The 16,553-nt window shown below is 32.2% G+C and overlaps 1 protein-coding gene across 1 annotated transcript; it reads left to right on the top strand.

Annotated features, from left to right (window-relative positions):
* The first annotated feature begins 2,133 nt into the window (after positions 1–2,133).
* On the top strand, positions 2,134–4,566 carry LOC149561746 (flavonoid 3'-monooxygenase CYP75B137-like). Its single transcript, XM_089823833.1, has 2 exons — positions 2,134–3,229; positions 3,427–4,566. The coding sequence occupies exons 1-2, from the start codon at positions 2,288–2,290 to the stop codon at positions 4,102–4,104; spliced, it is 1,620 nt and encodes a 539-aa protein (XP_089679959.1). The 5' UTR covers positions 2,134–2,287; the 3' UTR covers positions 4,105–4,566.
* Positions 4,567–16,553: the final 11,987 nt, after the last annotated feature.

The following is a 16,553-nucleotide window of genomic DNA, read 5'->3' on the forward strand; positions in this document are numbered from 1 at the left end:
AATATGCTCTTTTCTCTCTAGCATCCTAATGATGGATAATGTAGCTATGGATTAGGAGAGAGAGGGGGTTTGGAGATGGAGGGAGAAAGGGAGGGAGTCTTTCCTCTCTAACATCATGATGATGGATTATATATATATATATATATATATATATATATATATATATATATATATATATATATATATATATATATATATATATATATATAGAGAGAGAGAGAGAGAGAGAGAGAGAGAGAGAGAGAGAGAGAGAGAGAGAGAGATCCAAAACATTGATGATAAAAAAAATATACAAAATCAAATCTAGAAATTGAAAGTGCATTAGCATGGATTACAGAAATCTAATCAATCTCACTGTCATAATATATTAATCATAGGTGTTATAACATAATTAATTACAGAGAAATATTTTCCATATAGTTGATTTTTATGTATTCTTTCACACTTTTTACATCATCCAAATAGTTGTCTTGGGACTTATAATTCCCCTTTCATGTACAAGATACAAGTAAATTTTATTCACTATTCAAGTTATGTTTATAATCTAAATCCCAATTTTGACCATAGTTCTACTCCAAGTACTCCAACACTACAACTAAATCTCATACTTAACCACATCCCTTATCTTAGTGTAACACTTAACAACTTATTCAACCCTAACCATAACACTAAGTGTCATATAAATAAAATTGTAAACCTTGGATTCTAACTCTAACCCTAACTCTATATGAGATTGTACTAGAGGATTTAGTAAATTATATACCTAACCTAACCCTATTTATACTTGTACTACTAACTAGCAATAATATTATATTTTTAATACGAAGTGGGAGGGGGGAGAGAGAGAGAGAGAGAGAGAGAGATTGGGGGGCATATCTAGAGATCAAAAAGGGAGGCACACACACACACACACACACACACACAGAGAGAAGGGATGGGAGAGGGACAGAGAGGGAGGGAGAGAATACACTATAAAAAAATTAGTTGTAGGTCTCCCAATAACACTAATTATAGGTGTTATAATAGCACTAACCCACATAAAAAAATAACTTGACAATTACCCTAGCACTAACATGATGTGTAATAATAACACCAATGTTAACTATAATGAAAGAAGTAACCCTAAAAATAACCTTAACTCTTATATATATAGTTGGAGGGAGTTGCAACATACTACCATTACGATTATGTAACATAGTGTCATAAACACGAGTTTATGATTCTCAAGAGTAGATAATAGTATAAAGGGTGATTACCATGATATTGCCATACAAAGGACATATATCAACAATTAAAGCACCTTTAGGCCCCGTTTGGTTGCTGGAATATGAGTGGAATAGGAAAACGAAATTAGAATATGTTTTATATTCGTTGTTTGGTAAGCTCAATCGGAATTGGGAATAGGAAGACATATTCCAATTTTGCCTTTAAAATGAGCATATGTCTATGCCAAAAAATATCTGTTATTGGAATAGGCCATTTCCATTCCCATTCCAATTTTCCATTAAAAATTTTTATTTTTTAATTTTTTTTTTCGATTTTTTTTTTTTTGAATTTTTTTTTTTTACTTTTACTTTTTGAATTTTTTTTTTAAAAAAAATTTTAATAACATTTTTTAAAATTATATCTATCTTTTAAAAAAAATGAAACTGAAAATGAATTAACTAAAAAAATAATAAATTTTAAAAAAAATTAGGAAAAAAAATTTAAAAAATACAAAACTTAACCTTATTCCTATTCTATTTTTGTACAACCAAACAACAGATTAACATATTCCAAATCGAATTCCAAGTGCACCAAACATGATTGAAATTGCCTATTTCTATTCCCATTATTCATTTCCATTCCCATTCCATTTTTCTATTCTAATTTTCTATTCCTATGCCAGCAACCGCCCGAGGCCCTAAAGCCAAAAATGAAGTGTAATGACATGCCAAAGCATAATTACAATGATACAAATAATTTCTATAAAACATCCGACATGCCAATATTACACCGTAGTATATCCTCGAGGCACGTTGATATTTTCAGAAAAATACTGGTCTGTTTTGTCAATAAAACTCTAGAAATTTCAAAAATTTTGGAAAGTAGTATCCAGTAATCATCTGTACGTTCCGTTATGTGGAATACTTGTGCATGATTAAAAGTGTGGAAGAAAAAGAGCAACAATTGTCGATATAAGGTAGTCCCAGGGCAATTGTTCTTAATTCATGTGAGGCTTCAGTACGTCTGCAACTGACCATAGTATCTTGAGCTACATATACCGAGCGCTACAAGTGGTGCCAATATGGGTGTGTTAATGCTTGTTTCATATTTTTCCTCGGTATTTTCAGTTTCTGCAACCCTAACCCTGGCTCTGATCATAGCTTCTTGTTTCTACTCACTACTAGTGAGCGGAGGTAAGCTAAAGAGGCCGCCTCCGGGGCCACGAGGGCTACCTGTTTTGGGCAACCTGCTGGACCTCGGTTCGAATCCCCACCAGTCTCTCCACGCTCTTTCCCAGCGTTATGGCGGCCTTATGCTTCTCAAACTGGGGAGCAAACCGGCCATAATCGCTTCCTCCAAGGAAGCCGCAACTGCCATTCTCAAGACCTTCGATTCCGATTTCGCTAACAGACCGAAAAACATGGGAGCAACTACGGATATTCTGCTCTACAACAGAAACGATTTAGTCACGTCTTCCCAGACCCACTGGCCCATGCTCCGAAAGCTTTGCATTTCCCATCTCTTGACCCCCAAATGTCTTCAAAAGTGGCAGCACTTCCGCCAACAAGAGATGGCGCTCTTGCTCGCCGACATCTTTAAACAGGGAAATTATAATCGTGCTGTAGACGTCGGGGATTTCGTTAATGTCTTCGCTTCCAATGTCATCGGACAGATGACGTTCAGGATGAGATTGTTTGACGACAATAATGCAGAGGCGGCTCATTTCAGAGTGTTGATGGAGGAGTTTTTAGCGGAAGGTGGAGGAGTTTTTAGCCAAAGGATTGGGGATTTCGTTCCTTTCTTAGATTGGATTGGCTTGGGCGGCTCTCTTCATCGAGCCAAGAGCTTGAAGATCCGCCTTGACCAGTTTCTCGTGAGGATGATTGAACAGAAGCGCCTCATTCTCTCTAGAGATGAGGAAAATGACACCAAGGACTTCTTGCAAGTTCTCTATGAACTCAAATCTTCTTCTGCCGAAGAGGGAGCACAACTTTCCGAGGCTAATATCAAAGGGATCTTACTTGTATGGGCAAGCTTAGATTTTTTTATTATTCATTTATTATTCTTATGTATTATTATTCTTATATATTAACTTGAGTAGATTCGAAATCTAAACTTCTTCCATGAAAGATTCACAATTTACCATGATGTTGTAGACTCTATTATATTATGTGAAGAGCGTTAAATTTTATTTTATTTTATTTTCCTGATAAATTGCAGAACATGATGGCGGCGGGAACCGACACGGCTACGCGGACGGTCGAATGGGCGATGGCCGAGTTGATTCGCCATCCTCATCTGATGAACAAAGTGAGGGACGAAGTGGATTCAATTGTCGGAATGGAAGAGAGAGTAACAGAATCGCATCTTCCTCAGCTGAAATATCTACAAGCGGTTGTAACAGAAACTCTCCGTCTGCACCCGCCAACGCCGCTGATGCTTCCGCACACATCACCAGAATCATCACGGGAAATAATGGGGCATTACATTCCGCCCAATTCGCATGTGATGGTGAACGTGTGGAGCATAGCGAGAGATCCGAAAGCGTGGGAGAAGCCGCTGGAGTTTGATCCGGATCGCTTTGTGGAGAATCCGGTGAGTCTGGATGGACGGGATTTTCGAATAATACCGTTCGGCGCAGGGCGAAGAATGTGCCCGGGACATAATCTGGGGCTCCGTATGATACATTTTGCACTGGCAAGCTTCATTCATGCATTTCATTTGTCGCTTCCACACGGTCAGGAACCTGAAGATTTGGACATGGGTGAGAAATATGAGGTTTCAATTCACAGGATAGTTCCTCTGAAACTCTTTGCCACTCCTCGTCTTCCGACTCATCTTTATAACAGTCCACAAAGAGCGGATCACGTACAGTTGTTTATGTTTTATTTTCAATAGCTGTACACTCCTTTCAACGTGCGTCACTTCATAAGCTCACGTATGTATTGTTCCTATTGGTTTTAGTGTAGTATGTCGCCCGTGGCTATACAGCCACGAAAATGCACTTCCTTTACATTACTTTTTCTAACTTTTCAAAAAAAAGTCCTCTCCTTCGTAAGAAAGTGCATTTTCGTGGCTGTATAGACGTTGCCATGTATGTCTATCTACTTCTTGTGAGCGTTCGTTTGTACTTAAATCAGTATTATTATTCATTTTGTCTCAAGAAAATGGAAATAGAAATATCTCCATAGAGATACAGATGGAATAGAAATATTTCCATAGAGATACAGATGGAGATACTGTGACAAAAATATAAAGATATTTGTCGAACCAATTTTTGATTTATTTTTATATTTTGATGATTATCCTTATTAATATTTTGAAAGTGATGTTAAGTATATCACAATATTATCATTGTTTAATAGTTGTATCTATGTTTATGTATCATTGCTTTTAGTCTATTATAATTGGGTGTTAGAATTACCATATTCATTTTCTCAAGAAAAGTGGAAATATAAAGATAGAAATAGTGCAACAAAAGTCTAAGATATTTGACAAACTGATTAAAATTTCTCAAGAAAAGTGGAAATATAAAGATAGAGATAGTGCAACAAAAGTCTAAAGATATTTGACAAACTGATTTTTATTCATTTTGTCTCGAGAAAATGGAAATAGAAATATCTCCATAGAGATACAAATAGTATAGAAATATCTCCATAGAGATACAGATGGAGATACTGTAACAAAAATATAAAGATATTTGTCGAACTAATTTTTGATTTATTTTTATATTTTGGTGATTATCCTTATTAATATTTTGAAAGTGATGTTAAGTTTAGCACAATATCATCATTGTTTAATAGTTGTATCTATGTTTATGTATCATTGATTTTAGTCTATTATAATTGGGTGTTAGAATTACCATATTCATTTTCTCAAGAAAAGTGGAAATATAAAGATAGAGATAGTGCAACAAAAGTCTAAAGATATTTGACAAACTGATTTTTATTCATTTTGTCTCGAGAAAATGGAAATAGAAATATCTCCATAGAGATACAGATAGATGGAGATACTGTAACAAAAATATAAAGATATTTGTCAACCAATTTTTGATTTATTTTTATATTTTGGTGATTATCCTTATTAATATTTTGAAAGTGATGTTAAATATATTACAATATTATCATTGTTTAATAGTGGTATCTATGTTTATGTATCATTGCTTTTAGTCTATTATAATTGGGTGTTAGAATTACCATATTCATTTTCTCAAGAAAAGTGGAAATATAAAGATAGAGATAGTGCAACAAAAGTTTAAAGATATTTGACAAACTAATTTTTAATTTATTTTCATCTAGAAAATTTAATTAAGATTTTGGTGTTCATCCTTATCAATATTTGCAGTGAAGTATACTAATATTATCCTTTTCTTTCTTTCTTGTGATATTAAAAAATATATATTTAAGAATGAGTGCTTCATTTTATTTATTTTCAAAATGATAATTGCAATAGATTTATTTATTCATTTATTAGTACATTTATTTATTCTTTTATTAGTACTTGTTGGAAGGCTAAGTACTATTGTACCACTTTGTGACTTACTCATTTTAACTAGTTATTAAATGAATCACTTGACCAATTAAAATGAGTTATATTACATACTTTATTATAAATATTATATTTTAAAAAAATATACATGCCAAATTTTTAACTTAATAATTTGTATATTATTTTTCTCTTTTTAATTGGATGAATTGCAAATTTGTGTGTATGTAAGATATAATATTTTTAGAAAATATTTTTTTAACTCATATTCCACTCTAGAGGGTATGTCGTATCCCTAATTATTAGCAAATAATCGTAGTGTGAACATTAGAGATCATTTGTATTATACTTTAATCAACTTTTGGTTTAAACTTTTAATTTATTTCCCAAAAGTAATTTATAATATTAATGCTAATAATTTATTTTATAAATATATTTTATTTAGCATGATCTAATATTATTTTTTATTTGAATAAAACTCTCATTCACATGACATTACTTTAAATATTTGCACACTTCTATTTCACCTTTGTACAAATGAATTCAATAATACAAAATTGTATTTTTCTTATTTATATATTATATGTTATAATACTATATAATGGTCTAACTAGAGGCAAGTACTTAGCCACTCCATGACACTTGTTTTCTATTGTGATCTTAAGTGTATAATGCATATAAAGATTTTTTTTCTTTAAATGATATCTCAACTTCAACTTTACCTTACATGAGTTTTCACAAGTTGTATAGATGATTTCTTCTATGTAATTTATATTGCAACTAAATATTAAGAATTTATATAATATAATTAATAAGCATATTTTATTGATGATGTCTTTGATGATTTGAAATTGATAAATTTATATTGTTATTAAATATTTATTATGTATATATCTTAATTGATAAGTTATAGGGATGATGGATTGCAAAGCGAGTCTAAAAAATATTCTTATATCTCAGTTTCTTTACAACATAATATATAATTTATCATCAATGATCCCTCGGTCTATTGGTGAAGTTGAAAGGTACTTATTGAGTGTAAGGTCGTGCCATTAAAAAGGGATGAGGTTGAGATTGTGACCCAATTGAATTTGGTGGAATGGATACCCCTTAGTAGTTGTCTCCTGATTGAAGAGGTTAAGTTGTAAGGCTCGTCAGGTACTTGGGCAGCAATATGGACATTCAATGGGGGATCTAGGCCACATAGTCATGTACTTATCAACTCTAATCTAAAGAGTATGTGGGATTGGATCAAAACTAAAATTGAAACCAAACTTAATATTTATGGGATTGTAAATACCTCTCACTAGTAGGGAGGATTCAAATATGTCAAAAGATTTTGTCCTCGTATTCTATGTATTTCTCCTCTACATGGATATTCAACATGAATTAGTTTGAAATTCTCCAAAAATCTATTAGGAATTTCCTTTTGATGTAGTGAGAATCCAAGGGTACCCCTACTAGAGGTAATCTGGATCCTTGCAAATAACCAAACAACGAAAACACAACACAAGATACACAATTTGATACCAAATGCAACTCTTTATTCATAAAATAATTGTTTACATGCAATATGCCAAGCTATAAGGCCTTCCCGACTACGATCAAATACCAAGAAAGTAACACTTCTACAAGATCCCTCAAGATCCAACCAAACCCTAGCTAGTCAATATTCACACTCTAGTTGAAATGTCCAAAGAAGATCTAAACTTATGCCCGCAAGCCCACCAAGAAATATCCTTGTTTCCCAAGTCTTAGTTACTAGCCTTTCTCAAAATTTACCCAAGATCTAGGTGTAAACTACCTCATATTTGGTGCTTTGTCCAGACACTTAAGAAAACTTCTCTCTTCTGCTATTCCATGCTGAACTTACGATCCACTCCTTGAATAAATATAACTCACTCCTCTGAATGAATGACTTAATACTCCATAAAATCCCCAGGCTACTTATACCCAACTAAGCTACAGCTTGGCTTAGCCCATTACAAATTAAATAAACCCTTACATTAAATGCCCATGCAAGCCACAAGCCACCTCATAGTAGAAATTAAATATATATAACTAAATTAAATACCAAGGTTGTATAACACTAGAGACCGAACATAGAAAAATTGGACAACAAAAATACTGAGTGTTAGAAACAACCTTTGCACATCAAAAAATCATCCAAGCATAACTAAGCCCCTTCATTGACCGAGCCACTTGATCAACATAGTAACCAAACCAGCCAAGTTCCCAAGTATATGACAAGTTCCTCCTTCGCAAATTGAGTCCCTTCATTGACTGAGCAACTTGGGAAATATTGCAGTCAAGCTTCACCAAGCTCCTAGTGAGTGTCGCGTTCCCACAAGGATCATCGAGCACCTTCAACAACCGAATGTCCCAAGCTATGTCAAGCTCCTTTGACAACCAAGCACCTCTTCTTTGACCGAGTATTAGTCCAAGAACCCTCCAAAGCAACTACCAAGCCTCCTCCCATGAACTCCAAATTAGCCATCGAGCAAACCCAAGATACTCCTTCATCACCTAAGCTAATGAATTGGGTGGTATTGGGCTAAAATGTCTTAGGATCCAAGGCATTATTGTAGCTTTTAAGTAGATAGAGAAGGCCACACTCAACAATGAACCATTGAAGATACTTATCATGCACAAACTGTCTAAGGCTTCACCCTGCCATGGTAAAGATTTCATAGGCTTTAACACTCTTGATCTCCTTACAGTTGATGCTAATATTGATGTTAAGGGATCTAATGTCTTTAAGTCTATCTGGAAACTATGGAAATAAATTAGACACTTATTTGTGGATAGGGGATGCATTAAACTAGATGGTTTCATGTGTGGAAACAAACCACTCTAGGTGGAATCTCAAAAAAGTGATAAACCCTTGGAACTCCTACAAGGTTGCTCACCCAAAAAATGGGCTGCCAAATGTATTGGCACCTTCAAGGACATTGCAAAAGATAATAATTTGATTCCTTGGGAAGATCTAAAAGCTGAATTTGATATTCCCTCCACCCATTGGAGAATATATGCCATTGTTGGAGATGTCTTTTCTAAGAAAGCTCTTCCCATGAGATGTTGTAAAACTAATGGATCGTCCTTCTCTCTGCTTTGGCTCCAGACACTATCCCCTTGCATAATGTTATAGTTAAAATGGTCTACAACAGGCTAACCCAAGATAATGATATTCGTTCTCATCTTAATGAAGTCTACAATCTAAACCTCTCTATAGATAGCTAGAAAAAGAATTTGATTAAGCTTCAAGAAATCCTGGTGGAGCCCAAAATCTTTTGTTTCATGTGGTGCTCCCTCCTACACAAAATTCCCTTCAAAAAACGTAATGGTGAACCGTTCATCTACAAATTCTGTAACCAGCTAGAGTCATTTTATCATGTCTTGTTTTATTGTTCCATAGCTTTGGATACTAGAAGTTATTTGGGATTACTCCATACCTTGATTTTGAACTTGTTAGTAAAGTTTCTATAAGTATCTTTAGGAACAATAAATCTAATAACACCTTTTGGTCTATTCTTTTCTATCTATTATTATGGTGGATATAGAAAATGGGGAAAGATGACATATTGGAAGGTAAGCCAAGACTTCTTACTTCATCTTTTCACATACTGTCTATTATTATGGTGGATATAGAAAATGGGGAAAAATGACATATTGGGAGGTAAGCCAAGGCTTCTTACTTCATCTTTTCACATACTTTTTTTTCTCAAAGATAAAGGAGAATATGTTTAAATCAAGCTTCTTTCAGATGGAAGCAAACAATTTGAGAAGAAAGAAGCAACTTATGAATTTATAGTTAGAAAAGAGAAAGAGGACTTCAATGTGACCTTGAATGAATCCACAAGGAAACTCAAAGACAAGAAAAACTAGAAGAAGAAGGGGGGCATTTGATCTTCTAGAAAAATGGCAACAAGTAGCATCCCAACTAGGGAGTAGATCTCTCCAACAACCTCATAGTTTGTGCCTTCTGGTGATGAAGAAGAATAAGAATGATGGAATTGGTTACCTTCCTTCTGATTTTTTTTCTAGTAGATGGTTTGGTTAGCCTCCCTGTAATATGGTAGATTACGGTATTACCCTAGTGACTGGTTATGTTCTATTATGATATTTTTGTATTTGGTTATGATGTTTCTCGTAAACTGCCTTATAGCTAGGAACTCACTAACGATGTAATCTCTCTTTTTGGCTCCATTATGCGTAATAGAAAGACAATTTTCTATCATTAATTTAACTTCGACATTAATTGAACAATTTTAATGTCTATTATTGCTAGAGTCTCAAATTTTAATATTCAAATACAAAAATAATAATGAATTTTACAATATGACTTGGTTTGTTCTCAATGTCATTGTGTATCATCTAATGTGTAGGTAGGTTTTCACGAATTAATGTGCCATCAATCTAGCTTTTGTTAAATTATTTGAACAAAATAAAATGATCAATTTTGTAAGGTCATATATTTAAATGATAAAATATAAATATAATACTAGATTTTATAATGGCAACTTATTTTTTTGTCAATATAATTGTGTATTATTTTATGTATTTGCAAATCTTCATAAATCAATTGATTATGAATTTATCTTGTTCCAAATTATTTGAATAATTATAACATGTATATTACTTGTAGTCTTATATTATAGAGTTTAATTATGACTTGATAATCATAGAATTTATAGTGGTGGATATTATATACTCAATATTATTTTATATTATTTCACAAGCAATCATAAACATCCTTATGCTCCTTTTTGTTGCATATTTTATCACAAGCATTTGTATCCACATGTGCATACAAACTATTAGAGTAAAGGATTAATTTAATTTAATTTATTAAATTACCTTTACTCCCTTCTTAAGATTTCACTTTATGCACACATGCATTTCTATTTAATAATTAAATGTCATTTACCTTTCAGGGTTTCCCTATTAGGGTTTTACAATCTCCTTTATTATGATTGATTCATTGTATTTTCAATTATTCTTTTCAATTTGATTATATATCCTTCCATATTTTTAGAGCTAAACCCTTTCTTTCTCTTGTCTTTTTCTTCTCTATGACAGGTTCTTGCATGCAGGTATTCTATTGGATATGTGGATTTTCTCTCATCAAATCCTTCATGATATTAGAGTCGGGTCTGCTATAGCTTATTCTTATTTGGAGAAAAAGAGGAACTAGGGTCTGGTAGAACAGATATGGCTATGTTCCGGTATTTGTTGTGAAAATAGAGGATTCTTTGCAATTTAGAGCACTTTAAGGTCAAACAAACCTCATGGTTGGATTTAGAGGACATCAAAACCCTCGTTTTCATATAAAACATGCCTATTTTGGTCAACTTTGCATTTTGAGGCAAAAAAATTTGCCTACCAAAACCGTATGACCCTTGGCACGCAAATTGACATGGAAATTTGTAGAAATTGGAACAAAAATAAATTTAAATTTAAAAATTCTTTAAAAAATGTAGGGAGTTTTATTTTTACTGCCGTAGTTAACAAAACCGCTGGTGGTTTATTTGAACTCTAGTGGTCATCGTGTGCCACCCTTCCACCATTGATGCATCACCGCAACACCCTTCATCCACACATAGACCATGCACCACCTAAGCACCACCCTCCACTCAAAATGTTGCTCTGCTTCTCTCTATTCATCCCACTTTAGCATGTAGTCATGTGGGAGCCAAGGAGGCTTAAGGATAAGCCCAAATTTTTCTTTTTGTAAATTCAGGCTACTAGTGGTTTTTTGGCTCTAACTTGAACATCTAGAGGTGTTTTTGCGAAAATGAGATATTGTCGAAAAGTTGATTCCAAGACAACATGGTGGTGAAGGTATTTTTTGAATTTTTTCCTCTTGGTACCCATTTTTTAGTCAAAGTCCAATGATTCTTTCTGTAACGCCCCGCTCGAGAACCCAAGAGAAATAAACCTATCATGTTACAATGTTTACTGAACTTTTTTTATTTTTTAAAGTTTAAACTACATCAAGATAACATTAATGCGGAAGCAATAAGAACATACACATCAAATACACATTTGCAATTACAGATATAGTTTCAATTCCTCAAGGATTCCTTTACGTTGAGTCACATTTAATAATTTTAAATTAATTAGTTTAAGTTCCAAGTACAATGTCTCAAGATCATAAAGAAATAACAGATACATAATCACATAAGCAAATGCATAAGTATATCTAACACAATGAAAGTACATCCAATTAATAACATCCACTGCACACGTCGCAGGGTATGTGAAAATAGATACAATAAATCAGAATACATGATAACATATATACATCATCTGAAAAGAAGTCTCCAATATAAGAAATAAGAATGATAAAGGTACATCTTCTGCAACGAACATCCAATAGCTGGCAATGTGAAGGGGAACCCAAATGGTAAGAAGGCACTACCTCCCGACCACGTGGTTACCTAGTCAGGCTTCCACTCCCACCGTGCAGGGAAGATAATGAACGATCCACATACGGCTATCAAATATAAAACATTCCTAGGCAAGGTACCCCTAATAGCCAAAACTACCTCAAAGGTAACACATGCTATTTAAGAAGATAAAATAATCCAAAAGTAAGAACACTCAAACCAATACCGACACCACATAACCAAACATCATACACGAACCAAGTATAAACCAAATACCAAGATTATAAGATAAAGTCAACGAAAGATGATCACCACAAGTCAAAACCCACATGTCAAAAGTACAACATCCATGAATCACCAATCATCATCAATGAAAGTAAATAACCATAATAGACACATCCAACAATAAATACACCACCAGCAATAAGTACACCACCAGAGGTACACAAATCTACAGAGGAGACTCAGGCTACATACCAGGGAGTGTCATCACATGGCTACTTGAGTTACCCTGGATTGATCTCTTAATAGACCCTGGACCCTCAAGCGTTGAGTTACCCTGGACTGGTTACTCTGAACCCCATACCCTCAACATCACACGTATGGAAACTAGAAAGCCCTCTCAAGAAGACGAGGCACTCATCTCATTCCCATCCTTAGTCTATACAAGCGCTCAAGGCATGGGTAGATCAAAAATCTCTAACTTATCGTTTTAGTGTGTTTTCCCCCCAAAAGTTTTAATTACTAGATTATTGCTTATTACATAACTTGCATTAGGTTACCCTGGTACTGACCACTTTGGGTCTCGGACCCCTATGCAAGCCACTCCCAAGTCACGTACCTAAACAACCTCTCCTAAGCACATAAAAACACAGTTGTGTCCCATACCACAACACTCATAAAGATCAAACTCGGTTCCTTAACGGGCAACCCAAAAATAAGATGGCAAACCCAAGTACACATAATTGCTCCACAAAGTAAATCTCATAAATATAATTTCAATATGAATCACAAAACACATCATGACATCCAGCCACAAAAAATGGTATAAAAGAAATCTCACAAAGCCTCTGGTGTACTCTCTAGACTGGTCGACATCTAAATGACTCCAAAATCCCAAAGCATGGACCATACAAGCAAAACAATACAGTTTTATAGTTTGAGTTACAAGTAAAGTTTTAGTTTTGTTTTCAATGTACGTTTTCAAGTATACAAGATTCTCAGTATCGCCCTTATAACTTAACCCAATCATTTATTCGAATAAAGTATAGAATTGCCCCTAATTGATTTAAATCAATTTTCAGTAATAATTTAGCATAACTATTTACTAAAATTATTACAGCAATACCTATTGATCTTTAAGTAAAATAATTGTGATTTTATTAAAAATTAATGTCATTAATTAATAATAAAATCAATTCACATCTTCTTAAATAATTACCATTATTTAACAATCTCAAATAAAATAGCAATTATATTACTATCATTAATTAAATTATTAAATGTTAATAAGATTTATCAATAAAATTATTAACAAATAATAATTTAAATTTAACATAATCTAAACTTAACAATTTAAATCTAATAATTTATATAAAAAAAATTAAAATGATTTAAAAATCATTTAATAAATTAAAATTAATTTAATATAAATTTAATAATTTAAAATTTTAATTTAATTAAAATTTAATAATAATAAAATTATAATTAAAAACAAAATTATAAAATAAAAAACAAGCACTTTATATAATAAAGTTGCTGGCTTTTTATAGCCCTGCGGTCAACCTTAAAAAGGTTGCCGCAGGCTTTTAAAAGCCAAACCGTGCAGCAGTTTTAATTTAAACCCGCCCCCCAATGCAGGTTAGTCACGCGAGGGGGCCGCCAACTGCCACCAAGAGGGAATAAGGTAAGTTGGACAAGTTAATTATATTTTTATTTTATTTTTAATTTAAAAAAACTTTAAACAACGTTTCCCCCAATTTAGTAAATAATATATATATTAAAATTCTTTTAAAATCAACACCATCTCCTTTTTAATATATATAATTTTATTTTATTTTTTAAAGTATTATTAAGATTTAATAAAAATTAAATTCAAACACTATATATATATATATATATATATATATATATATATATATATATATATATATATATATATATATATATAAATTTTTAGTTTTCCATTAATAATATTTTAAATAAATAAATAATTTTTTTAATTTTATTTTTAATTAATTAATTTTTTTTAAAAATTTACAATTATAATTTGATCAAGAAAATAATACTAACCATTCGAATCTCAATTTAATACTAATTTCTTTCAATTGTAGAACGAGGTTTTCTAAATAGTGTTTTAAAAAAAAATTGGATTCATTGATGAAATCGAATAGCAAAAGATTCAGAATGAAGGGTGGCAAGATTCATACAACGAAGTTTAAGAAAACAATTTTCAACAAGCACGAAGAAGACAGAGATCCAAAAGTGTTTCTAGAATGGTTCACAAACCCTACCTTGATCTGATGCTAATAGTCTGGTGAAACCCTTGCTAATCCAAACCCTTCCAAGCTTCCAAAGATTTCTTTGTTCCCCTTTCCACAAGTGTGTTCCCTGAAACCTATGTCTGAAAACTTGTGTCCCCCATAATGACCCAAAAAAACCTCTAATATAGAATCTAATTACCTTTTAGGGTTTTTGTCACCACCAGTCTAAAATTATAATTATTTTATTTAATTAATTCGTTCATGCACAATTATTTTTTTTTTAATTAAGATATTCTTTTATTTTTTTCCTTCATGCACTTTAAGTGAATTATTAAATTACTTTATTTAATTTTCCACTTTACTTTACTTTAGTAAATTTATAACTTTAATCTCATGCGCACATTATTAAAATATCTTTATTCAAGTTCACATGTTTTTTATCTTTTAAATTAATTTCTATATTTTAAACTCATTCATGCAAACTTAAATCTTTTCCATAAATTAATATATTTTAACTTCTTAATTTATTTATTTTTGAACGTTTAATTTGATAAATATTTATTAACTTATATAACAATAATATTTAGCATTTATTTAAAAATGAACTCTAAATATATTATTATTAAATTAAATAAATATTATCATGTTCTAAATTTATTCTTAAAACTTTTATCTTCAAATTCAATTCTTTATATTTAATTAATTTCTTAATTAATTAAATATAATTAAATATTCAAAATATCATAATAATTTCCATTAAATTAAATCATTAATTTAATCTTTTAATTAGACTTAATTAACAGAAAATTCATCAAAGACTCGCAAAACAACATATGCACAAAATACTCATGGGTATAAAAAGGGTTGACAGTCTGTTACAAGTCCTCCTTGCAGGACAAGTATTTTAAGCTATGGCTAGGATTGGAACTGATCATTATCTTCCCATTCTCACCATTTGAGTATTTGTAATAGGGCACGCTCATCCTGGCAATTCAGGGAAGTCGATGCCCGGTACCTGCATCTTGCATAAAAGACGAGCATGTACATGTATATAAGATATCTAAACTAAACAGACAATGGCAAGGAGTGATTCATCATGTAGATCTCGACTAGCAGGTGACTACGACTCCCTCTCTTAACCACATCAAACACGTCAGACAGAAAGATAAAATAAACACGCGCACCATACACATGCAAGTATGGGGTAAGTATCGTAAAAATCACAAGTCTAACATCAAATGCGTACATATAATAATTGCATCTCTATCAATACAACATAATCATCATTAAAGACATCATGTTAACATTTTTATAAAAGAAACCACATTTACTAACTAGGATCATCAAAATATCATTAACAACAAATGAATGAAATCCACTAAGCAATAATAACTAATACATTTGTAATCAAAGTAATGAAATAATATCTTAATATTACAAATCTAGTATCTCTAAAACTAATCAATGCATAATATCAGCCTAAGGAATTTGACAATGATAACAGAAATGCGATCTAGGGGCAGGCACTACACTTTCTACATTCTGTGGGGCATAACTTTCTCATTTGAGCTCCATTTTTTGATTTGAAAGAAGTGTCGGAAAGCTCCTCACAAACACTTTACAAATTCTTAGTTATTTTCATTAGTAATTTTCAAATGTACATGTTATTCTCAAATTAATCTATTTTTCTCTTTGTTTCTATACACATTCTTTCTGGCATCTAGAATTTGGTTTTTTCCATTGTGGGGGTCTTTATATTATTATTTCTATCATTTAGATTAGAAAACCAAGAATTCAAAAAAAAAATCAAACACCTTCTAAAACAATGGCCGAGACCTCTTCTTTTCTAGTTCCTCTAAACCCACATAATTGCCATACATGGACAACTTGGATGACACAACTTCTTCCTTCAAAGGGTTTTTGGTCTTGTTTAGATGAAGTACAACTAGTTTTATAGAGGCCTTTTCAGGTAATGCAACACATGAATAAA

The sequence above is a fragment of the Cupressus sempervirens genome, chromosome 4, assembly GCF_028749045.1.
Source record: "Cupressus sempervirens isolate cs-2001-9-10 chromosome 4, ASM2874904v1, whole genome shotgun sequence".
NCBI classification, from domain to species: domain Eukaryota; kingdom Viridiplantae; phylum Streptophyta; class Pinopsida; order Cupressales; family Cupressaceae; genus Cupressus; species Cupressus sempervirens.